The sequence below is a fragment of the Ambystoma mexicanum genome, chromosome 7p, assembly GCF_040938575.1.
Source record: "Ambystoma mexicanum isolate Mex_15411 chromosome 7p, UKY_AmexF1_1, whole genome shotgun sequence".
Taxonomy (NCBI): Eukaryota; Metazoa; Chordata; class Amphibia; order Caudata; family Ambystomatidae; genus Ambystoma; species Ambystoma mexicanum.
In genome coordinates, this window is record NC_090939.1 from 832,831,548 (window position 1) to 832,857,550 (window position 26,003).

The 26,003-nt window shown below is 43.7% G+C and overlaps 1 protein-coding gene across 1 annotated transcript in view; it reads right to left on the bottom strand.

The window, feature by feature from the left end:
• ITGBL1 (integrin subunit beta like 1) overlaps positions 1-26,003 on the bottom strand; it is a 1,421,787-nt gene that overhangs the window by 474,720 nt on the left and 921,064 nt on the right. The window contains exon 6 of the mRNA XM_069637000.1: positions 8,263-8,403. Within this exon, the coding sequence (XP_069493101.1) occupies positions 8,263-8,403 (141 nt within the window). The remainder of the gene's footprint in view (positions 1-8,262; positions 8,404-26,003) is intronic.

Genomic DNA, 26,003 nt, shown 5'->3' on the forward strand with positions numbered 1-26,003 from the left:
TGGAAGGATTCGTCTAAATCTGGAAATAAGGGAGATTAATTCGCTAACATCTGCCTTGGAGGCCATTCCCGACGAGACAGAATACCAACATCTGTTGAGTCAATTTGCAGAACGCAAACAAGGCTTTAAACAACATATGATACAGAAGAAACATAAGTTCGATTTCCAGGTGTTGCAACATAAACGCACACTTCGTAAAGAAATAAGGATGCTACCACGAGGTAACAAAGATTACTTTTATGCAGGCAAAAAACGCATAACACAAAAATATAGAAACTGGAGAAAAAGCCACTTCGCAGTAACTCTACAGAATGACTCTGAAGAGATGATGTGTAAACTAAAGAACAAAAATTCAGCAGAGTTTTGGCGTGTAATAAACAATCTTGCAGCTCCGCAAGTGGCACTGCAAGCGTCGCCAATTCTTCAAGAAACTTGGGTAAAACACTATACGGACTTGTTCAGCACTTCGGAAGTGGAGCCCAAATGTACGAGTAAGGCTGGAACCCCATGGTCACTGAAGTTCATAAATTCAATTAAGAACTCTAACGCGTCGAGAGCCCCAGGGCCTGATGGTTTTACGAACTACACAATGAAACAAAATCCTGAAGAATGGGCAAAGCTTTGCCTTCTCCTCTTTGAAAGGATAAAAACGAAACGTGCGACTCCTAGTTCATGGAAAAACGCTATCATTGTGCCCATTTTCAAAAAGAGCAACAGATTGGATCTGAGAGATTACCGACCAATCGCCCTTCTAGACGTAATGGGCAAAACGTACGCGACCCAATTGCAATAAATGTTAAAACCTTGGGTACTTGAAAATCACATTAATGACCCACGACAAGCGGGATATGTGAAGGGCGTTGGGTGTGGTCTTAACACCTTATTGCTGAACCTCCTAAAAATGGAGTCAATAAGAACCAACACTGCGATCTATGTTGCTTCCATCGACCTTTCACATGCTTTTGATAGTGTCGATCGACACATTTTGTGGCAGAAACTCAAAACCTGGAAGTGTCCACCTGACCTCTTAGATGCAATCAAAGAGCTACACTCTAACACAACAGTCCAAATTAGATTAGATCAAGGAGGCTCCTTAACACCCTTGATTCCAACTTTTAAAGGAGTGAAACAAGGCTGTCCTTTGGCAGCAATTGTTTTCAATCTTTTTATTTCCGACATGGGTTATGCAATAAAAGAGGTAACAGCATTTTCACCTAAAATCCATGGATCTCAGTTGAGCTCTCTTTTATATGCCGACGATTTACTGATTTTGGACGTTACGCCTGTTGGTCTGCAGCGTAAACTAGACTCTTTAGAAAGATACGTAAATAAAAAGAAGCTGTGCATAAATAAGAAAAAATGCGAAGTCTTGATTTTACGTAATCTGGCATCTCATAAAAGAGGATCAACACAATACGTTTGGCATCTGGAAAAAACATCTCTTCGGATTTCTCCCCACATAAAATATCTGGGATCTCTCATAAGTGCCAACATAAATGATAACATCTGGGTTGATGCTACTAGGAGAAAGTATCAGCAATTAGCCTGCCAAGCTGAGACCATAAATAGAAAATTTGGAAAATTCTCTATAAAACCCTTGATAAACTTCTATAGACAAAAAGCTATACCAGCTCTGATTTACGGCGCCGAAAACATGTTTGGTTGCCCACACGAGCTGTGGAACACATTAGAAAACAATTTTTGGACCAGAGCGCTGCACATTCCTAAAGGGTGTCCGACTAGTAACGTAAGATTTGAACTGGGCTTGACATCCATACAAGTGAGAGTATGTTGGAATGCTTTAACTCTATACAGAAAGTCTCAGCTCTCGAACTCAGCCCCACCATTCAAAATATTATACAATCCGGACTCGGACCCAGAGTATACAATGCTCGCAAAATGGAATCAGTTATGTATGGAAATTTTGGATGCTAACGACATTAAAATCACCACTCTACTTGAAAATCCCAATAAGGCGAAACTTAAACTGTGCGGTGCTGATTGGCACCACACGCATGCCGATAGATCTAACTCTCGCCTCTTAAGAGACGTTCCATCTGAAGCAAGAGAGTTGGACAAACTACAACCGTACTTGTTACAATCTCCGGATCAGAATTCAAGACTATTATACTTGTACTTTCGACTTAACCTTTTTCTGACCAGAGATCGTACAAGCACTTGGTCCCCTAAAGTAACTGTTGACCTGACTTGTCGTTTTTGTAAGCATCCAACAGAGACTTTAAAACATTTGATTTTGTACTGCCCAAAATTTTGCTCCTTACAAACAAAATTCGGAACTCTCTTTGAGACTCGCTGTACCTACACGGCTAATGACTGGTGGAAAGTTATGTGTGACGGATCTGATCGAAAAAATTATGTTTGGCTTAGTAATATTTTTGAAGGACCTGAAACTCCAGCTGAATGAATCGAACTCCGCACCAATGAAGAAACTTGGAGAAAGACTGTAACGACAAACGGTGTGGGTTCGTATGGAGCGAAGTAAATGGAAATGGCTTTCTTAATTTTTGTTTTCTTTTTAAAGGTTTCTTTCTGTAAACCATATAAAAAAATTAAAAAAATAAAAATAATAAAAAAAATACAGAACATGATCTGTCTAACCCCACTTTGATTAGCTGAGCAGCTGCCTCTTATCTAAAAATGCTTCTGTTGTTGAAACAAAAAGAAGATAGAGAATCCATTGAAATTCTGAAGGATGCAAACAGAAGCTTGGTCATTATCTCATCTGATGCAATGCAAAAGTATTTACTGTAGGCAAATAACCCAGCAAAAAGAATCCTTCTAAAACAAGCAAGATTTAATTGCCCCCAGCTAAGTACAACATTATCTTGCTGGTCAAATGGGAGGGAGGGAAAGGGGTGCCCTTTTGGATAGAATGAAGAGGAGAACCTTTTTTATTTCATGCTTATTTGCCCACTTTACAGAGTAAGTAGAGCAAGGACACTGGTGCCTGTCTTAAGAGACAGACAGTGTGTGTAATTTCGTCCAGCGCTGTTATATTTATTGTGGGCAGAGAGCCCACTGTTGAGCTGATCGTTGTTACAGTTTCTAAAGCAAGCTTTGTCTAGAAGGAGATGTGTCCTGTCCCAATAAACTGTGTCTGTTTTTGAAAATAAGCTTTATCTTTCTGATAAGCAAAGATTATATGATGCATATGCTTTTCAAACAATGGATTTGCCTGTGGCATATTGTGTTTGTTCGAGGTAGTTTGAGACTAATTTCTATCTTACTATACATTATGACCAGCGTCATCATTGGTTTATAAGCCATTTTACTTTGTTTATTTTTTAGATTGTTCCTTGAGTGCATTACATTGTGATCGATTCAATTATTTATTTATTGTTGTGTGCTAAAAGGTGATTATGAGCACTGTTACAATGATTTTATGTGGCCTCATGTCCTCGAAATAAAGCTTGAATGACTAATGGAAGGGTAGGTAAGTGAACAAACTGCACGTCTTTGCATTTTTATAATGATGTATGAAATGGATGTTAACATCTGTTTATATGTTGAAAATGTAAAGTGTTCTAATTGTTTGTTGTTCTGTATGGTTTTATGAATCTGCATGCTTTCATGTCTTTGAGCTGAAATAAAGCTAATGTTGATTGATTGTTAGTAGAATATTCCACCCAATGAGTGTAGAATGTTCTTTTTAAAACATGGAAATACAAAAGCAAAACAATGAAATGTTGGGTAAGAAGACTAATACCAATCACCATTGCCATCTACAACTGCATCTTCTGCAATGGAACTGCTAACATTACAATACTATAATCTTCTGCACTACGTTATGACAACAAAGTAGCAATGTGATTTGTTAAGTGTGCCCAAGATGTGATGTGTGCTTATAGCTCAATGAAGTGGGTGATCCAGGACCTTAAATAGACCCTTGCGTGGTATTGGGCAGAGCAGAAGGTTTGGGTCTAAATAAAGCAAACAATATTAAATGGCTTTTTGAGAGGGCTCTAAGAGAATTAGAAGACTACGCCTCTTGAGGAATATTCAAAGAAAAATGTGAAACTCTTCAGCTATGTTATATCTAGAGCCAGGAAGGGAAAGGCTAAGGGCCTCATTACGACCCAGGCGGTAAGTTACCGCCTGGGCCGTGACTTTACCACCATGGCGTAAACTACGTTTACGCCATGGTGGTTGGCGGACTTACCGCCCCATTCCGACCTTGGCGGGGCGGTAAGTCCCCAATCCCCATTTACCCTTCCCCATTCCCATTTTTGCCCCATAGGGCATAATGGGAGTGGGGAAGGCGTTAATTACGCCATCGTAAATTATGGTGGCGTAATTAACTCCATGGTCCCTTAGCGCCATGGATTTTAACACCTGCTAAAAGCAGGTGTTAAAAGCGCCATGGCGCTAAGGGACCTCGTACTCAGGCGGTAAGGGTCGGCGCTGTTAACGCTGCCGTAAACCCCTTACCGCCTGGGTCGTAATGAGGCCCTAAGTAGAGGAATAGATGGAGCTAAGATTGTGGCAAGGGAGACAAGGTCTCCCTTCTCTACCACAAGCTTGCACTTGTAATTGAATGGACGTTACCACAATGGCAGTAGGTGGGGAGACATCAATTCCTTTGTTGCAACCCCTGACTATGCCTCTCCTTCTTCCTTTGCCGTTCTTCAGACTATTGCAAAGTATACTCTTAACAATGTATTTCCTATTGCAATATGTTTTTGAATGTAGGTATTCCAATTACTTCCCAATAGTTTTGGAGGAGTATATGTATACCCAGCAAGTGAGTGGAGGGACACAGATCAGAACTCTTCCCTTCTTTGTGTTTATTCCCCATCCCTTGCATTTTATTGGATTGTCAATAAAACTAAATGATTTCTTATCAATCAACATCACATTTGCCAATATTCTATGCATTGATGGAAGTTCATATAAATGTGATGAATCCCCATGCCAACCTACTTTAGCTGGTACAAACATTGTACTTTAAACATTGGCTAAGTACATTGTTGTAATCTTAAAACACTTGGTAAAAGCTACCACTGCCCACATCAATACCAGTGACAAACATCAATGCCTTTTCTGATTTAGCAAACAATTGTATTACCTTTACTATGGCTGGATGTTTCTATACTCCAATACACCTTGAAGAGGTAGTTGTGACAACTGAACGCTTGTAATTATATTCCCCCAACATTCTGGCTATTCATGAATGTCTTTTACATTGAATTCACATTGAGATATGAGAACATTATTTTACTTCAATCGGCTGGCACTTCATTGGGTTCAGCTATGGCCTTCGCCTCCACTAATATATGTGTGCGTCATTTTGGAACAGCACAAATCCTTCCTCATGAAATATTCGGTAAATATGTTGTGTACTGCTGTCATTATATCAAGAATCATTTTTGCTTTTGGCATGGTACCCACGATGAACTGTGAATGCGGTAAACAATGTTTACTGTTGCATCTAATTTACATTAACGCTAGGAGAACCTACATTGCATCATGTTCAGGGAGTTTGAGACTAAGCCTTTTACAAAACTGACAGAGAGTAACATTATATTAAGAGCAGATCGTTTCCATCCACCATCCACTATACAATCACTCCATGTTAGCCAATCACTTTGAATTCAGTAGAGTTAGAACATCGGCTACGAAGAATGTGTTAAAAATGTGGAGAATGTGGCTACAAAAATCTGTTGTCAAATCTCTTACTCGAGTCAATAGTATGTCTTGTGAATTCGATTTACAAATTGAACCACCCGATTCTAATCTTGATCTTGTACATGAGAGCACTTTCTCAAAATAGGCCACCACATTAAATGCATTATTAAATCACAATGAATGAGTTTGCAACATAATCCTATTTCAAAATAAATAGTTCCTTTAAAAAAAGTGCTACATATAGTAAAAGTAGTAATCAAAGAGCATGTCATTTTCTTCTGAGAGGAATGGCTAATCAAAGAAACAATGTCTACCGTAAATTTTTTAAAAAAGGAAAATACCCTTATCTTAATTGTGGGAACAGCAATAATCTTACTAAAGGCACTGCATTAATTATGCTCTGTCAAGCAAAACATATTTTCCTAAAAAACTATGTGATGTATGATTCAATACATTTGAACTATTCTATTAAAGGCCTGTGTATCGTATAGTCATTTGGTAAAATATCATGGAAGAATAAGATACAATGGAATTAACATAAATTGAACATTTGTGTTTCAAATCATCAGTTGCAAAACATTTTGTGGATACACGGCTCTGGGGCCTAATGTGAAAGCCCTTGCTTAGCTCTGGCCTATAACATGGGCCATCGCCGGTTAGCGGCCAGTGAAGGCCCACAAATGATTGCTTATTGCTTAAACAACATACAATATCATGCTTATCAAATATGATCACATTATGTGTACATAGGGCAACAGAAGTGACTATGATTAGTCTCATGTTGAAATTTATATTACTGTTATTATTGTGGAAGCAATGGTAGTGGATGCATAGTACACCATTACAATATTTAATGAACTCTGGGATAATGTTATGCAATTATGTTAACCTCAAATGTGTCCCTTGACTAATTTCAAACATATGTTGAAATAGAATGAGCAATGTTCTATTCTCACTGTTATCGTTACAGATTGAATGAATTTTGTCTGTAACATTGCTTTTATGTTTAAACCATAGAGGGAAAAATGACTGGAGTAGGTTCTTTTTATGTTTAGTCCTCCATAATTCATAGAGGACACATTGAGTTGTCTGCTTCTTGTGCTTATTCTCCAAAACTCCTGGAAACTATATAAACTTGTAAAAGGTTCTCTAAGACATTACACATATGAGTTCTGCTCTAATTAGTACCTTTAGTAGTTTAATTTTGTTTGGAACATTGAACGAATTATGTTTTAAATAGATAACCATTGAGAGTATTTTTTCAATGTTTAGTCCTCCCAAAAACATAGAAAGTATATAAGCAAAGCTGTCCCTTGGTAATGTTTGGCAGTTATTGCCGGAATACATGACGTGAGCCTGGGCCGCTTCTTTAACCTAATTGGCAAGTGTGCCCTGTGAGTATGTTACTTGCCTCTTGGTTTAGCGCGAGTGTAGCTATGCATATTTTGTTTAGTATTACGCTCCTGAGTGCATAGATGTACTTGTTTATTAGTTCAGTGTGCTTGGTAAAATCCTAAAGGTGGGCTTGAAGCATGTTCAGTTATTGTAGTATTTACCATTGCTATCTTGTTGGGCTCTGCACTGTACTGTATTTAAATACTTTTGCATCTTATCACAACAATGTATTTGTAAGACAATAAAGAACACTTTCTCGAATATATTAGAGCTTTTAATGTAAGTAGGAATCATTTCACCATCCAGAAAAGGTGTGTATTCAGCGATCTTCTTAGTTCCTCCAATGGGCATTCCTCCAACAGTCTGCATCAATGAACTTTGATGCAGACTGTTAGGGGCTCTTTGCTCGTTTTGCACTTCAAACAAATGATCATAGACATATTAGAGACTGGCCATACTAATCCCTGTCTCTTTGCCACTGTCGTATGATATGATATGTTATTTATAACATGCTTAATACCCAGAGGTTTAGGATCAAACCTGTGTTGCTCCGTGTCGTCTTGCTTTCAAGGCAAGCACGTGCCGCTGAGCTCTGAAACCTTAGCTGTGTTTATGTCATTATTCGTGTTTTTCTGCCTTTGGCTTCTTTTCCTACAGTGTCTACTAGATGCAGTGAGCCTTCCATTACTCCCAGCATAACAATGGGGAAGGGTTGTCCTTTACTCCAAGCAAACAAGGAGAAAGAAGCGCCTGATCATCCAGACCAGAGAAGACCACCCAGGGATTTGTGGTGTGTTATGTTCTCTGTGTAAGGGGCATCACAAATGGGAGAGGAAGGGATGGCAGTGCATCTCCTATGACATAAGAGATGTGCTGGCCTTAAAATAGACTAGCCCAAACAACACGGTCACATTTGCAATAATGTGCAAACAGAAAGTAGGATACACTTGAGAGTTTTGTGATCTGTGTGGCTGGACCTCCTGCATAACAGTGACCACTTAAGCATTGGCCGTCTTCTAGGTGAAGAATTTGGGGAACTGCAACGTCACCATGTCAGGGATAATGTTTTCAAGAACTGTCTTGTCTTTCCAAAAGCATGTGAAATTGTGCAAATGATCACAACTGAACGGCAGGTAAGTGTATAAACAACAGGATCTTTTTCCACATGTTGAAATCTTTGATAAAATCAATGGTCTTACACAGTTCAGAAGCAGACCTTACCTGTGCAGAAGTCATCTGCATATCTGTCATACACTGCCTTGCAGTTTCTTTCATCACATTCACAGGTATCCCCATGGATATCCCCCCAGTCACCAGTGGGATCCACGTCATGGCAGGTGCACTCCCCACACACGCATGTTCCTAAACAAACAGAGATGGGTATACATTATTCAAGATATTCTATATTTACTCTGAATGCAATCGTGTGCAAGCTGTGTGACTGCAAACCTATTTACTACATCTGTATCACTGTTTCTGTGTTAAAAGTATGCAATAATACATTTGCATGGACAGCAAATTGGAATACCTAGTATATAACATCTGTTTCATAGACCGACTTAAAGGCTACAAGTTACAACTGCACAACACGGAGTCTTCTTGTTTGCATTAACTCTGAGCATGTCATGAGAAGTATGGACTCTGAGGGGAACATGCCCAGTATTAAAGGGTGCTCTCTCTGTACAATCCCAGCATGGAGAGACAGTCTGACTGCTGCTAGGACATTTTTGTGCAGGTTCTCATGGAGAGGAAGTTTACTGTCTATTGAATAGGCAAGAATGGATCTGCAAGCATTCCTTTACTCACCAGTTGATTGGTCACACTCAAGTGCTCTGTGTCAATATAACCTCAAGGAGGAGTAGGATGTTCAAGATATGGGGTTACTTTTTAGATATAGGGTTACTTTTTATCACACCAAATAACATCATGTAAAGACAGAGATATGATTTGAGAACTTTAGCTCTTATATAACCCACCTAGAATAGTTATTTCAATGAAACAGTTTTATTCTTTAACACAAATCCCAGGTCTGGAAGGTTTGATATTAAGGATCACCAATTTTTAGGTGGGGGTCCACTGTGAGATTGCCCATTAAGGGCTCTAATGCAGACTGAAATGTATGCATGTGATCACAAAATAATTTCCCCACTCAGCTAGATGATAGTTCTTGGTCCAGTCGCAATGTGGGGATACCTCAAGGTTCAGCCAATAAACCATTTGCGCAGGCAGTGTCTGAGTGCGATGTTACTGATGGTAATCTCGCATTAAAATGAGCATCAAAGGTGCATTACATGGTCATGCTTTTACACAAATTCCCAGATTATGTATGATAATTTCCATTACTCCTACCCAGACTGTTCTGCCTTGCATTCATTACTTCATGGCGGATGTAGAATCCTTTCGGACAGGCATTTTCCCAGTATGCCCTGGGAATGTTCCCTTGAAGACAAACGTGTCATCCTTAAACCCCAACCCCTCCCCCAGAGACCCCCAGGCAGGTAAGCATTGGCCCTTTGTCGCTGCTTCAGTCTGTCACATACACACGCACACACGCAAGCACAAACGATAGAGACCGCCAGCAATGTACAATACATTCTGCAACTCCTGCCTTCAGGAATGTAGAGACGTTGAGGATACTCTTCAGGGATTACGCTCTTGTTGAACTCTAAGGATTAGAGCATGCAAAGAAAAATGTCAGAAGCATGGTTCAACCAGTGGGCAAAACCTTATAAAGGCAGGGTTGTTGCAGGCACTGTTGGACTTCCAGATTTGCAGCATGGCATTGCAGTTTAGTGTTTGCTTGAGTAATTGAAATTGTTTATTTGTAGAGCACTTATACACAAGTGAAGTGCTTCAAAGCGCTTAAAGGTGGGAAGGGAACAGGGGAATACAGTTGTCATTCTTAGGCTTAGAAGATTCTGAATGATCTAACAAAAAATAACTAGCATACAAGGCCAGAGGCATTTCTTTTAATGCTAGTGCATGGCAGGAAGAACTGAGAGAAAGGGGGTGGGGGAGAGCATACAATCAATAAACTACTGTACAATGCCTAAAGACTTGTAAGAATTTGCAAGTGCATGACAAAGCATGGGGAGAGTAGGGGCAGGGGGAATATGGAAAGGGGCATACAGAACAATAAACTATCGTACTAGGTCTGGCGACATTTCAGATTGATTGGTGGTTGGTCATCACTAATGCACCTATGCATGAGTATTTCAGGCACAACCAAGCTAGGAAGGGGAGACAGAGAAAGGACAGGACAGACATACTTGCTGGGCCTAGTACATTCAAGGCCGTGCATATGCGCAGACAGGAAGTGAAAGGGAGGGGGAGGGGGACAAATGCACCCAATCGAGCAGGGGTCTGGGTTAAGTGCAGAGTGGTTTCCCCTCTCATGGAGTGTATTCTGAGTGCAGTAGTGCCAAACAGAGTGCAGAGACCTGGAGGCAAGTGCAAAACTGGCGGGGGAGCCTGGGACCTATAAGGCTCTGTAGGTGCACCGGCGACCAGTTATCGAAATGACAAGTTGGGGAAAAGAAAGAAGGAGGGAAGCAGGAGAGTGGAGAAAGGAGGTTAGCAGGGGAGAGGGAGAGAAAAAGAGGAGGAGAAGAAGAATGTATTGAGGAGTTTCTGGAACTTAAAGAGGTCTGGCTGAAGACGGAGAGAGGCAGGGAGGCTGTTCCAGAGTGAGGCACCTGCAGGGGATAAGGATCTACCCCCAATTCTCTGTTTGGAAAAACAGCTCACCCGCAGAGAGTTGGAGTAAGCAGAGCGGAGGGTTTTAGATGGAGAGCATTTAGGAATAGAGTGTTGTAAATAGTAAGAGCCCCGGCCCCAGAAAGCCTTGTGGACTATGCAGAGGGACTTGAACTTGATGCTTGCAGCCACAGGGAGCCAGTGGAGGTATTTCAGCGCCAGAGAGATTCATTCCCTGGGCCTGAGGCCAGGGATAAGTCTTGCAGTTTTGTACTGGATAGGTTGAAGAGGTCAGAGAGTAGAAATAGGAAGATTTAGATAGCGACTGTTGCAGTAGTCCAGTCAGGAGACAACCAGGGCTCTGCAGACGGTGAGAAAAGGTGGAACACCTCTGAGGAAGTGCAACTGATAATGGGACTTTTTGGAGATGTACGAGATGTGAGAAGATAAGGAGAGAGTAGAGTCAAAGCTGACCCCCATATTTTCTGCCTCACTGGTGGGTGAGGGTGCAGGAATGAGGGAAGCCATCCAGAGTGAAAGTGGGAAAGCAGGAGCAGGGGTCCCAATGAGGATGATCTCTGTCTTACTGGCATTAAGTCAGAGATCATTAGCAGCACACCAGGACTGAATTGCGGACAGACAATAAGGAAGGAGCAAGGACGAAGAGGCCGAGGGTAGCTTGAAAGAGAGATGTGCGTCATCCGCATAACACTGAAAGTTGGAGGTATTGGAGGTAAAGGCAGAGATCTTGTGGGCCGAAGGGGCCATGTAGACATTGAAAATCCAGAGGGATAGATAATATCCCTGGGGGACACTACAAGTAGAGAGAGTGATAGTGCAGAGAAAGGACCCAAGTTCCACATGGGAAGGACGGTCAGAGAGAAAGGATGCTAGCCACACCAAGGCCTGATCTGTGATGCCCAGGGTATCACGGAGACAGGAGATCAGGATGTTGTGGTTTACCGTGTCGAAAGCAGAGGAGAGGTCAAGAAGAATGAGGAAAGAGGTCAAGGTTTCAGAGCAGGTCTTCGCATGTGTTCACAAGAGCAGTTTCTGTGCCTCTGAATGCTCTAAAGCCAGACTGATGATCATGGAGACAACTAACAGATACAGTGTGGAGGGTAAACTGAGAGATAGCCAACTTCTTCAAGAGTTTGCCCAGTAAAGGAGTGATAGAGATCGGGGGTTAGTTTGGCAGAATAGAAGGGTTTCCAGAGGGTTTTTTGAGCAGAGGGTGCACACGAGAATGTTTGAGAAAAGTGTGGAAAACTCCACTGGTGAAGGAGATGTAGCCGAGGTCTGCCAAGGCTGGAGCTAGATAGTCAATGTTGTTCTTGATGGTTTTGGAGAGGCAAGGGTCCACCTGTTTGGAAGAGGTTTTAATAGACCGGGCTTGTCTAGAAACCTCCTCAGGTTAAACACGTTGGGCAGCGCTTAATTGTAATTGTGAATGCTGCTTACCATTCGCACGCGGTAACAAGTGTCCATAATTAAATTTAAATTGTACGCACATGCTGCATTTTGTCCTGCACATTTGAACTCCAATGTACAAATGATGAACATTCTTTTACTGGCTTAGGTTGCACAAAGTGTCAGAGAGCTGAAATTATTTAAAAACATCACGTGGGACATTATTAGATTGACAAGGGGACGGAGCTGGCAATGGTTAATGCATGCCAAATTCTCCTTAGAATTGTTCAATTTGCACCATTTACAGGTTAGAAATATGATCCTCTCTGCCCAGATCATTCAAGAGATCAACCAGACTTATTACAACTAGGTCTAGGAGACCTGATAAGAATCTAACCACACACGTATCACTGATTACTTGGTTTCCAAATCTTCCTTGGACCCTGAGCTCCCTTTGAATAGTATCTCTGCTTGTGTGAAGTAAGCTTTATTTTGGAAATGTAGGCTTAATATCCTGCTGTTAGCAGAGTTTATATTTCCGTGGCTTCCCTCTTCTTCAAATATATGTTCCAATTGAACATCTAGAAAGGAGACTATTTCACATTATGTATTTGCATGTGCAAAGTTTACTATGATTACCAAAAGAATTGTTAGTTCCAAACGTAATGCTGGAAAGGGGTAATTCGTTTATTAAGGGAGGTGCTTTTGTTTTGTAAATCGACCACACTCGAAGTACAATTTTTGCAGTTTCAAGTGACTTATAATTAGTATGGAGCAAATTATAGAAATTGTTAATTTGAGCACCCTCATCTATTTCATCTGTTGTATGAATACTATTGCTGGACCCATTTTAACATAGAGACTATGCCAGATTTGAAGTGAAAACTGTAACTACAATAAATAACTTATGATATGAAGGATGCTGATTGGAATGTTTAGCATACAATGTTATCAATATTTCTTTTTTAGAGTAGATGGATGTAATTTAAATATGATCACGGTGTGTTGTTTGTGTGTTCATTTTGATCTCCTTTAAGTTTTACAGGCTTATATGTGTGCCAAAAACGTAATAAAATGAACTAAAGAAAAACATAGATTATATTTTCTCTACCCCGCCAAAGGGTCAGCGTATACTATTGCTGATATCTGGTTTGCGTTAGTCCCTTTACGCGAATTATGGGCAGTTTGCCAAGAACAGTACAGAATGATGGGGAAGCTGGCTGGATTTTAAACCACCCGCACCAGACCTTTCCAACTCCACTGGCTAAAGTGGCCGGATCTTACTGCTCACATCTCCACCCCAGGATCCTGCGTAGCTTTTGCAACTCTAGCCTACAGCCCACTAGCCATCGTACCACACAGGTCCTTTCGGGTCCCATGTCCCCCACAAGGCAGGTAAGCATCCTGTCAGGGTCAGCTGATCCGGCAAAGTTTGCCTGGTCACCTTTATGCATGGACCAATCCATACTTCACTTGTTGGCACATGAGTACATAAAGTAAGTGGCGAAGGCAAACAATGGTGGAGAAGGAACGCCACTGTGCAGCCAACACTATACAGTGCCATTATAGTAAATATAAGATAAAAGATGGATATTGCGCATAAATATAAGGAAACTGTGTTTGAAACGCCTGGGGGTTCTGGTCACCAGTGACTGTGTCCACAATGATAGCTACAGCTGTATTGAACGTTTCAACTGTACACCTTTGTATTGGTGGTATCCCCCCGGTATTACCGGCAGGATACCACTAAACGGACTTACCGTTACCGGCACCTGATCTGCCAGTACTGCCGGCAGATTACAGGTGCCAGCAATGGTAAGTAATTCCCCATTCCATGGAGTCCTGAGGATTCCATGGGGGAATGCCGGTATTACCGGCACCGGTAAAATGGTGCCGGTAATACCGGCTGTTTTTTGCCAGTGAGGTGCCTGACTGGGGGTGAATCAGGCCACCCCACTGGCAAACTTGTAGTCTGCTGGTCTTGAAAAGTGCCGGTAAACGATATTACCAACAATTAATTTCCTGACCGGCATATTAAGAATGAGACCCTGGCCCTCATTACGACCTTGGCGGTAGCCATGCCGCTATTGGCGGCATGGCTGCCGCCGAAATCGTGTCCGGGTCCGGGTCCACAGAATGAGGAATTACTGGGCCATTCCGAGTTCGGAAGGCCCGGTAATTCCTCCCTCCAAGGACCCGGACCCGGTCCTTCCCCATTCCCATTTCAGCCCGCATAGGGCTGAATGGGAATGGGAGAGAGAGCAAACAACGGGCCATTACGAGTTGGACCGTTGTTTGCTCCCTCTTCCCCTCGCGGGACCCGGTAAGCACGCCTGGTTTTACCAGGCGTGCTTACTGTGTCCCATGAGGGGACCTCGTAATGTGGCGGAACGGGTTTAACGGGTCCGCATCCTTTTGCTGCACCCGTTAACCCGTTCCGCCAGGGTCGTAATGAGGCCCCCTCTGTCTTTAAAAGAAGAAAGGGAAATAAAGCAATTTTAAGGCTAGATTTCTTTCAACAAGACCCTTCCTTTCCAGGAGTTCTTTTTTTGTGCAGCAACATGATATGTAACACACTAAAGCTGGAGAAATCTTGACTTGTACATGACAGGTAATGCATGCTCATGTTAATCTTTATAACCAAGAACGCAATTTTAATGCTTAACTTATGACGACAACCTTATTTAAATACAACAAAATAAAAACAAATTTAATGTGCTAACTTGGCTTGTCTATTTACTTTACACAATAATAACGATTTTTTAAAAAATTATTTCACCACGAAAACGCCAAAACATGTATTGCCATTAGCACTATGTGCGAATTGCCTTACAGGCCTCGGGAGGGGTCATTATCACTTGGGATAATGACCCCTGCCCAACCTATGGCCCTCGCCTTCGCCTTGGGTCATGAGTTTGCAGCGTATCATTATCCTGCGATAAATACCCCACCCTGGGTCTATAAGGCTATATTCATTTATTGTTCTATCTGAGTTGGGGCATCATTGGGGCACTGTTATTTTTCACGCCCAGGAAGACGCTGGACTTGTAGACCTGTGTGGAACGTCGAGGGGTGAATAGTGTTTTTCTAACCATCCTTTACCTTTAATGAGTGACATTTTGGAATCAGTGCATGGAGCTATGATTATTGCCAGGTTGCATTTGCGGCGAGCCCGTCACTTGTAAAGTGTAAGATCTGGTGATAAGTGGACGTTGAGGCTGTGCTCTGGGCATTGCGAGTATCGTGAGATGCCCCTTGGGAGGTGTGCAATTGCACCCCCGTTCTTCAGAGGTTGTGGGGTCTACACTTTCTGATGATTTGAATCAGTTTGAGCTTCTGTATTTGCACGCCATGTTGCTCTATTCACCATTCACCCGCACTGCAACAGCGCACGCATCGTGGCCATGAGGTTTTCGGTAAGTTTCATTTTAACCGGTTGTGAGTTAAATCCCAGAAGTGCACATTCGGAAAGAAGAATGTAAACTAGGTGTTTTTTTTTATTTACCCTCATGAACTCACTTTGGATAATAAGAACAAGTTTGAATCTTTAGAGCGGCGCCTCACCTTTTTCTGTAAAAGAAATCGGAATTTGTAGAAAATGTCGGGGAAAAAAAACCTATGGTAGAATTGTTTGAATTTCCGCTGTACAATTACGTACAGCCGAAAATTCCGAACAATTGCACCATACAGCAACTTTACACAACAACAAGGGGAGCGGCCGTGTTCCGCGCACCCTTGTTCGCTATAATGACATTGGGGGTCGCGAGGGTGTCCCCTGCTATCTAAAAAAATAAAGTTTTGAAAGAAATAAAAAAGGACCCTGCGGCGCCGGGTTCCTGTCCACGTAAGTGCAAGGAACTTGCATCGCAAGGAGACCGGGGAGTCGGGGGCACACCATGAGGTGTGCCACCAACAGTTAAGTAGGGTGTGGAGTGAGGGGGGTAATAGGAGAAATGTCAAAATGTCAAAAGGTAAATGCTGTTTTTCCTCCTGCAGACCTTTCCCTTTCGACATTTTCACATATATCCAAAGAAATCCAATGTTGTCTGTAGTTGGCAAATACTAATAGGCAGTTTATTTAGAATTATTTGCAGAGGTTTCCAAATGATAAATTGTTGGAGTAGTTGGTCCTATCAGGCCTGCTGGCTGCTATACACATCAATTACCAGTTGTCCTGTCCTGCAATATCCTAGCACTTCTCGACTCCCCATTTGTCATGGAGCATGGCCAACCCTTGATAGGAGAGATGAGCTTTTACATTAGAAGTGCAGGAGGATGATCAGAGCAGGACACCCTGTTTTATCTGTCTTCGGCATCATCTTCTTGCAGAAACACGATTCTACAGTGGAATGAGACCTGCTGGCTGTAGGAGAGCCCTACTCTGAAAGGAGACATTTATTTTTGGGAGCATGGTCTTCACGTGAGATCCAGACAGATCATAGTAACCTTCAATGTAAGGGACAGATTTGATGCCACAATGGCCACCAATTATTATTTGAAAATGACATATATACCGTGACCTACTAATGTCGAGGCAGATGTCTTCCGTGTAGATGGTATTATAGGAATAGTCCGCCTCCAGCTACTTTGGTCCCAGAACAGGATGTTGTTTGGATGTTGTTTGGCACAATTCTTTTGAAGAGGGTCAGGGAAGCTTTGGCACTTGGAAAGATGCCTGTCCTTATTATATCCACTTTTTCTTCTAAGCACTAATGGCTTCAGCCTCCTCTTTAAAGACATTACTTGGGTATTTTCTCTACATGCCATGGTACAGCAGAGGCACCTATCGCAGGATCTGACAGTGGGAAGGTTTGTTGCAATTCTCACCATTTTCATTGAGGCCACTGGAGTCTTAACCACTTGAACGTTGGTCCATCAGTCTCACAATTCTGGCCCTGATTCCATACGTGGTCGAAGGGTTGTTTGTGCTTTATGCCTTTTCTCCCAATTGGTGCCCAGCACCCGATCACTCAACATCACTCTGGTCGTACCACAGAGGTCAGAGGGTGGCTTTCAAGAAGGGATCTCCATATCTGCACACTACAAGAAAACAAGAGGCTTTCGTGCACCACAACCCTGACAGAAAAAAGGAAAGGTGTTTATTCCAATCCCCCAAGTCTCTAGGTTCAGGCATTCAGGAGTCACTAAGCACTGGGGCTAGGGTCAACTCTAAAATCACAGAGGGTTTAGTGATACCCAACAATTTTTGCCATTATCACAGGCTCCTTCCCAGAGTCAAATATATATATTTCCTACTCAACCACAATTTTATGCTACCTCGAGTTACGGGTAGTCAGCCAGCTATAGACTCATAAGCTGTGCAGGAATTACTACTGTTACTAAATTAGCTTAACATGGGACTCAACAGGGAAAATATTTGTAAAGGTAGTACTGAGCCATTTAAAGGAATGGACTACCTCCCCGGATATTATGGACCAGGCTTTATAGATGGGATGAGTACAATAGATCAATGTTTCAGGCTCAAGGTAATACTAGATAAGTATGTTGAATTGAAAAAGGAAAATATTTGTATGCTGTTTGTTGACCTCCGTAATGGGTTTGACACAGTACCACACATTAAGTCGTGGCAAGTACTGAGGGTCTATGACAATCCAAATTCCTTGTTATCTACCATATTGCTATTGTATGAGGGAAACAATGCTGTACTCAGATGGGGTTTGTGAGGAGAGACTACAAAACGTATTCAAGTGCACCAGGGTGTTCGTCATTTGTGCATGCACATTCACCCAAATGAACACCCATAACCACAAAAGAAAGGTATGCACATTGTTTTGGCACTATGTTTACAACTCTGTTATATGTGCCTCTGCGCACGATATCTGCCTCTAAGCGTCCATTACATGTTTGAAAAGCATACCGGTTTTCCACCCATCTCCTACCATGAAGTGGCAATTTAATTGTATTTGCTTGCAACGTTTTCATTTACCCATATCATACAGTGTATAAGCGAAACAGGAACTCTCTTCTTTCCTTCCAACAATGCTCCAACATGTGTTGCCCACTAACCCACCTCCTACATAAAATCATACAAAGCTGGCACCAAAACCACCACTGAATGCATCTTACCAACCTAAAGTCAGTTCCCAAAAGGTCAGTGTGTGCAGGGCTATGGTTCTTTGTATGCTGCACTATTCTTTTTAAATCTGCCAGCTTCCACTCTCCGCCCTCAGTAACTCATCTATAAGAGGACTGCGCAACTTGACCTTGGCCTGAACGCCAGGGATCGTATGTCTGCTGGACTGAAATGTCTGCAATAGCTCCCAGTGCCTGCGAAGAATAAAATAAAAGGCCCTGTGCATTATGCAGGAGGTCTTCTTGTCACTGGGACCTCAATACCTTGCCCTCGCACTTCCTAAATATCTGCTTACTCCAGCTCTTCCCTCATCCACCTCCAACTCCCTCAGGGTCGCACAGTTGGTGGTAGATGTCTTTCTTCTGCTGGGGCCTCCCTCTGGAACAGGCTCTCTGCCTCCCTGGAACTTGAGGAGAACCATATTAGGGTCTGAAAGCACCTCAAAACCTTTCCACGTGCTTCTTCTTTTTCCCCTCCTCTCCCTCTTCTCACTTCCTGTCTAAAAATGATTGTGCACCCTGTAATCTGTGCCCCAGGCCACCTCCCTCCCAACAGTTCTACCCCTGCACTGGCTTTCTGCCAACCCCGCATTTGGGGACTGTTTTCTGCAACCTTAACAGTCCACCCACCACTTGATGTCTACACTTATCCTTCCACTTGCCACCACCAGCCGTAGTTTCACGTATTGCTATTTTTGTGGTTGCCATGTACTCCACTTTGCCCTCCCCCTTCCCAGTCACTTGCACACTCTCAGTGTCACCTGGCCTATTGGGATCAATGTCTCTGTATGACCTCTGTTCAGCCTCCCTTTCCTCGTCCCGCCTTTACACACTTGTTTGTAGGTGCCGTGCAAATGCCAAAGAATACCATATCACATCATATCATATAATACACACACTGCAGTCATAACAACAGGATGCCTGCCATGTACCTTGTAGACTCCACAAAATGGTCTTTCCACTGTAATGCATGTACTACAAATGTCGGAAAAGTGATCCCACAAAAGCAGCACAGAATGTATGTTAGCAACGTTAAGCAAGTGCGTTCAGTGCATGCATACAAACAGGATGCCTGCCCCTTACCTTGCACACTTTCACCATAGCCTCCTACATTTCTCTGTACAAACATAGCTTCTTCCACAGTACTTGTGTACACACCACAACCAGCAACCACATTGCGCAATGGCTTAGCCTCCACAGTGCCAATGCCATAGCTGCCATCCTAAAAACATCCGGATGTGGCAGGTCTAATCCACACAGTATCGCTGAATACGCAGCGTTACCTACCGTGCTAGTAGGGGAAGGGGGTGGAGGGTCGGGGGAGGAATGTAAAACAGGGTAGGGGATTGTATCTTTAGTACTGTCTCTAAAGCACTTCTTTTTTTGTTTTTTTCTGTCGTGTTTTTGTTATGTACGTGCGTGCATACATTTGTTTGTGTTCTCTCTTTTGCTGAATGTCTCATTGCTTCTTCTCATGACATTTCTCTCGAGTGAAGATGAACGCTTCTCTAACATTTCTACAGGATTCTCTGCAACACTTCGTGCAGAGTGGCAAACAAAACACCATTGCAAATGGAGGTAAAAAAATACAATTTCCTTGAAACCACTGGAAATCTTGCTGGTTATTAATGCTTTCATAGTCGGTGCAGAACATCCCAGCACTGCACATAAAGTCACACATGCTTCTGTTTATCCAACATTTGCTGACCTCTGACTGTGGACAAATTACATGCTCCTCTTAGTGGTATCGATGAGAAAATCACCTTTGCAGTGGGAAACATCTGCATCACTGCTGTCATCAACTTCTTTAGGTGCGCAAGTAAACGTGAGCATGACATGTACCCCAAATGTAGAGCTCCAAAATGTACGACCACCACATCAACAGTTCCGACAGAGGCCACACATGTGCAAAGGAAATCCATGCACCCCACTCATACAAGAAGCCTGCACTCCTTCCAACAGAAAGTCAGTATCAAAGCCTCTTTCCACAGCATACCTGTGCTGATCGCGCATAAGGGTATCACCCACTATCAGAATTTGGCGCCTATCCATCTCTGCCAACCTCACTGCATCAAAGTTTGGGCAAATATGTCTCCACCCCTTCCTGTGAACAACACCCTCCACACCTCATTGGAGAATCCCCACAGTTCCATTTGTGAAGGCTCCATACTCAGAAGGGAAGGATGTGGCACGTATGCTTTCCCACCTACAGTCCGGGCCACGCCCCAGTAAAGCAGACACAATATTTCTTCCCTTTGCACTGGCATCTTTCCAACACTCCCTCATTGGTTGCTGTGAAATTTTCTGACACACATGCACCATTCACATACTGAACCTCTACATTGCACACTATCATTTCTGTACACCACTCCATATTTACTGTTAAACACTCTCAGTGCACAGTGCCTTTACTTCCAAAGCCCCTCCACCAGAAACTTCTGGATGCACTATTTCACCATCCACAAAGATCCTGACGCACAACCAGCATACCTTTGGCCATGCACACAACAGTCCACCCTTGTCCACACCCAGCACAACACTATGGATCTGTGCATGCGCCCATGTGGGCAGCTACCATTATGCACAAACGTAACATACGTAGGTAGCGGCACTTCACCCCAAATCCCCCACACCATAAAACACCCATTCACGAAAACAGGTTGCAATTAGCAGAATCCACAAACATACCACGTCCTCCAGCACCCCTACCCACAGCCATTCACAAAGTAGTGTGGCACTGCCAAGCTAATCCTAACATTTTCACAACATTGGGCGTACTTCAACAAATCTACACACAGGATAGTAACCAGGCAATATAAGCTACACTTCAACCATATCCTCTTCCATACTGACAGTATGCAAACACTGCACCTAGTGCCCACACAGCATGACCTTTCACTGCACCATATCCAACCACACATCAAAACCTTTACCACACTTCAACCATACTCTCTTCCATACTGACAGTATGCAAACAGTGCACCCTGTGCCACACTGCATGACTTTTCACTGCACCATCGCCAACCACAGATCAAAAAACTTACCATGTTCCAACAGTGAACTCACCTGCGAAACCAATCATACACACATGGCAGCTCACTTCTGCTGCTCTATAGCATCTGAAATGTGCTCCACAACCATTCCCTAAAGGTCATCATCCTCTAACTGATGCAAACTCAAAAATGCATTACTGCCGTGGGTGTCCTTAAGTCCTAGGCTCTTGAGTGCATGACCTACGGCCTACAGCCTTCGGCCAGGCACCCAATAGACTAGGCCTTGAACACACCCACTGCAACATAATGCCACCCTGCATTTCATAATGTAACCAACTACGACAATCCACATACACACCACTGCTACCAGCACTCCTACCCAACCTGTGCACCGCCATAGAGCTATGCAGCAGCAAATTGTAAGTTACCATCATTTAGACAGAAAACACTCTCTCTTGCGCCCCTGTGACCTTTCATTCACATACTATGGGCGTACCTACTATCATTCACAAAGTATTGTTTCACTGCCAACCTATCCACATTCTGTTCGCAACACTGGCCCTACTCCAACCAATGTGCACACAATTCTTCCAAAGACCCACTGCTACTTCATTTACCCATACATGCCCCCATGTGCCCAACTACCACATTCCATCCACAGAGCACGCCCACCTGCCTTCCCACCCAACCTATGTCATGTGCAATTCACTCCCCTTCTAAAATTCACGTGCCACCACTCACCACAAAAAGAGGTCGCCGCATACAGGTTGCGAAAGAAGCTATTGGGCCATTACGACAGCTGCATCCAATCACCACACAAAGTACTCGCCTCTCTAGGTACCCACAAATTGACACCATTCTCACAAATACTGCAGGTACTCCTCCATCTTCTTCCACCTACGCACATATGTCGCATGAACCACTTCTCACTCCCCCATCCGTTCCCTCCCCTCTTGCCACCAACACATGGCGTACATTACATTTTCCAGACCCTTATGCCGCCGCACTGCCCTCCGATACACCATGGTGGTGTTTCCCAAAAATGTTGACGCACAGCACGCTTCCCTCCAGCCAACCACCGGCTGCGTCCAAAGTAGTCTGACAGCCCGCCGTACCGCAAGCCAATTACACTTCTGTCCGTGGAGGGAAATGGGTCCAAGGAGCGGACCCAGATATCACTAATTTATTGGGACGTACATTTCTATCATTTACAAAAAAAGTACTGGTCCGATTTCCACCAAACACACAAGAGCACGCTTTCTGACCTAAGCTCCCGCTCCTGCCGAAAATTTGGTGACAATCCGTCCAGCCGTTCGAGCTGTAGCCGTGCGCAAAGTTTTTCCCCAATCAGTCTATGTAAAAAAAATACATTTTTGGCAATCCCCCTATACCTTTGCCCCCCCTGCACGAAACCTCACCCAACTTGGCGAGAAAATTCAGAGTAAGCGATATACCTTTCTCCCAAAGTTTGGTGAGGATTCCTCTAGGGGAGCGAAGTTCTAAGCCGCCGAAAAATGCTCTTCCTATGAGTTTAGCAACTTAACCATAACTACACAACCGCTACCGCGGGCCATGTTTTATATATATATTTACATATAAAATTTGGTTTCTTGTACTGTGTTAGCCAAGGGTTGAATAGAATGTTGATCTAGAAGAAAACGAGTAGCTACCTTAATTTAAAATAATATTATTAATAATGCAGATATACTCCTTTAAGGAAATGGAAAAACCCATGTCAGATTTGGGACAATGTTCGAGGATTGGCACACAGACAAAACATGATATCTGTCACATAGTCCATGTATGGAAACTCTGTCAGAGATTGCATTCTTAATGGTAAAAGAGAAACACCCAAAAAACACAGCCTGGCAGAAATGTTCATTAGAGGCAACAAGTGTGCAGGCAGACTGCTGTATCGGAGGAAAACGGGTAAAGCACAAGTGGCAAGTTTCACATAAAGTGGTGCCAAAATCTCTATACAATCCAGTGACAAAATGACTCAAAGGATGGCAAGGGAGAACTCTCAATTGGCTATGAGACAATTTGCCTTTTAAATAACTAGACCACAGAGAATTGTCAAGGTATGGCGTGTGGGCTTAAGAAGACCTATCAAATCCTTATTGATACTCACAAAGCACACATTTAAAAGCCTTCTAATGAAACAGATGGACAGATTTCCAGTGAAGCCACTTCACACATGTTTAATGAAACTCTCAGGCCCTATCAGAGAGGCACTCTCATTTAAAAGTTAAAAGCTCCAGAATACAAAAGACAGAAGGGGCAGATGATTCAGAACAAGGTCTGCTACTGTAGCCGATGGGGGAAGGAATTTATTACAACCAGGCAATACAGCCAAGCAGTAGAAAAGTGATGCTAATGAAGAATGGAGGTGGAACTACACCTGACAAATATTCAGCTGTTCCCGTAGGAGGAACCACAATAACCTCTGGCACAGAGTCAGAGGAATTTTTTGATCTGATCAATCTGCAAAAAACGAATTCTAAGTGATAGACATGGACACTGTCCTCACACTGAAAATGATGACTCAATGGGCCAGGAACATAGAACAGGGGCAGCGTGTTGGTCTAGGAAGTACGACAACACAGAGCAACACAGGTGAAAATCCTTGTCCGGCGCTTGGAGACTGGTCTCCGGTAATTAGATGTTACAAAATACTAATTAATTAAATTGATTTTGTAATGGAAAACTAGCATAAGAATCAAGGAATGCAGCTGGTATTGCTTTCAACTCCCTTGATATGCCTGGCGGTGCCCTTGTGACTTCCAGTCTTGAGGCCAAAGGGGCAGTGCTGCAATCAGAAAGCAAACATTGCTCTCCAAGACATGTGCTTGTTTTCTGCAGTTCTAACAATGTATCCCTCACTTTGCTCCTCAGAAGCCTTTAATCAGTTGAGTGGCTAGTGGAAGGGCAAGGGGTGGGAACACCTCCTACAATTCTCACTATGTCACCAGGAAGTTGACAATGCTGTGTCAGTGGTAAGAGGATAGAGCAGGGACCTCCAGTGAAGCCTGAAACTAAGGGCTTCATTACAAGTGTGGCCGTCCAGAAACAACGTGCCGATAATTCCGATTACCGGCACTATTTCCAGACCGCCGCACTCGACAGAGAATGCCGGTGATAACGGTGCCGGGAACAGCGGATTCTTTGCTACTGTTGCCGGTAGCAAAGGGAACCAAATCGATGGGACCCTCCAGAATCAGTGCTGGAAACACATGGAAATAAGGTGGTATTACAACGGCGGTTTCCCTAGGAAAACCGGCACAAAACTGCCGGTGCCACCGGGAAATATGTCCCGGAACAACTGGCACCACAGGTCAGGCTGTAACCAGGCACAGGTGTGAAGGAACAGGCCACCAGTGCACCCAATTGACAGGGACTGCTGAAAAGGACAACACCCACACCGCACACACCTTCCAACACACCCATGCTGCCACTCTTAGCAGTAGTCATGGACCTGTAGATGCTGCATGCAGGAGTCCATCTCTGTGAGCAGGAGCTGCTTCAGTGACAACAGGCCGACAGGCAGAGGAGGAGGAGGATGAGAAGGATAATGTAGGTGAACCATGGGCAGGAAGTTGTGCCCTTGAGACGTGCACCTATACCCCGTACAGGAGCAACAACCTGGTCCCTGACTGATAGTCAGATTCCCACATTATGCCACCTGAATAGGTAGACCATCCTGGAAATTGTGGAGCTCATCCAGGATGACATCCAGGGCATCATTGGCATCCGGACAGCCAGCCCCCCGCCCCTTGTTGAAGGTGGTGTCTGTGCTGCACTTTGTTTGCCACGGGCACATTCAAGCACACAGTTGGGGAGCTGCATGGCATCTCCCAGGCAGCATTTTCAATTGTGCTGGTGCATGTCCTGGATGCCCTTCTGCATCATGTGTCCCAGCACATTGCCTTACCAACAACACAAGCACATGTCAACACCACCAATGTCCGCCTCCATGCCCTTGCAGGCATGCCTAATGTTTTGAGAGCAGTGGACTGCACACTTGCACACACACACAATTGACTGCACACACATAGAGCTAGTGGCTGCCAATGCCACAGAGTAGGTGTATCGAAACAGAAATCTGTACCACTCTTTGAATGTGCAGATTGTCTGCGATGCAGACCTGACGATCACTCACTGCTGCGCACACTTCCCGGGCTCAACCCATGACTACCTGGTCCTGCGTAATAGAATGCTGCCTGCGTACATGGCAGTTATGGTGGTCAGCGGACCTGGCTATTGGGTGACTAAAGCATCAACACACACACCACATTGCATGTGCACCAGGGCATGGGGGGATGTTCACTGTCAACAGTGCATGGCCGACAGGCACCATGCCAATGCAGGGCCATGGTTGGCATGCAAGAGTGGTTGCCCATAACTGGTATCTACCACGTGTCAATGGATGGACACCCCACCACAATCTGGGCACGGATGGACATGCAATGCACTGCAGGTACCAGAATGCATCACTGCCATGTCTCAAAACACAGCATATCCCGACTTTGCCCCACCCACCACCAACAACACATCCTTGGGAGTCAGACCCTACACATGGCATGACCAGCATTGCCTGTCAAAGGGTGCCGCAAGGTGAATGAGGGACCACAAGAGCACAGACCCAGACGCATGTGTCTCACACCCACATCCCAATATCTGGGCACTACCCAGTCACCTCAATAAAATGGCCCTCCCTGTGTCCCATTCCATGCAGGTGATTCCGGTCATCCCCTACAACCATGGCTGATG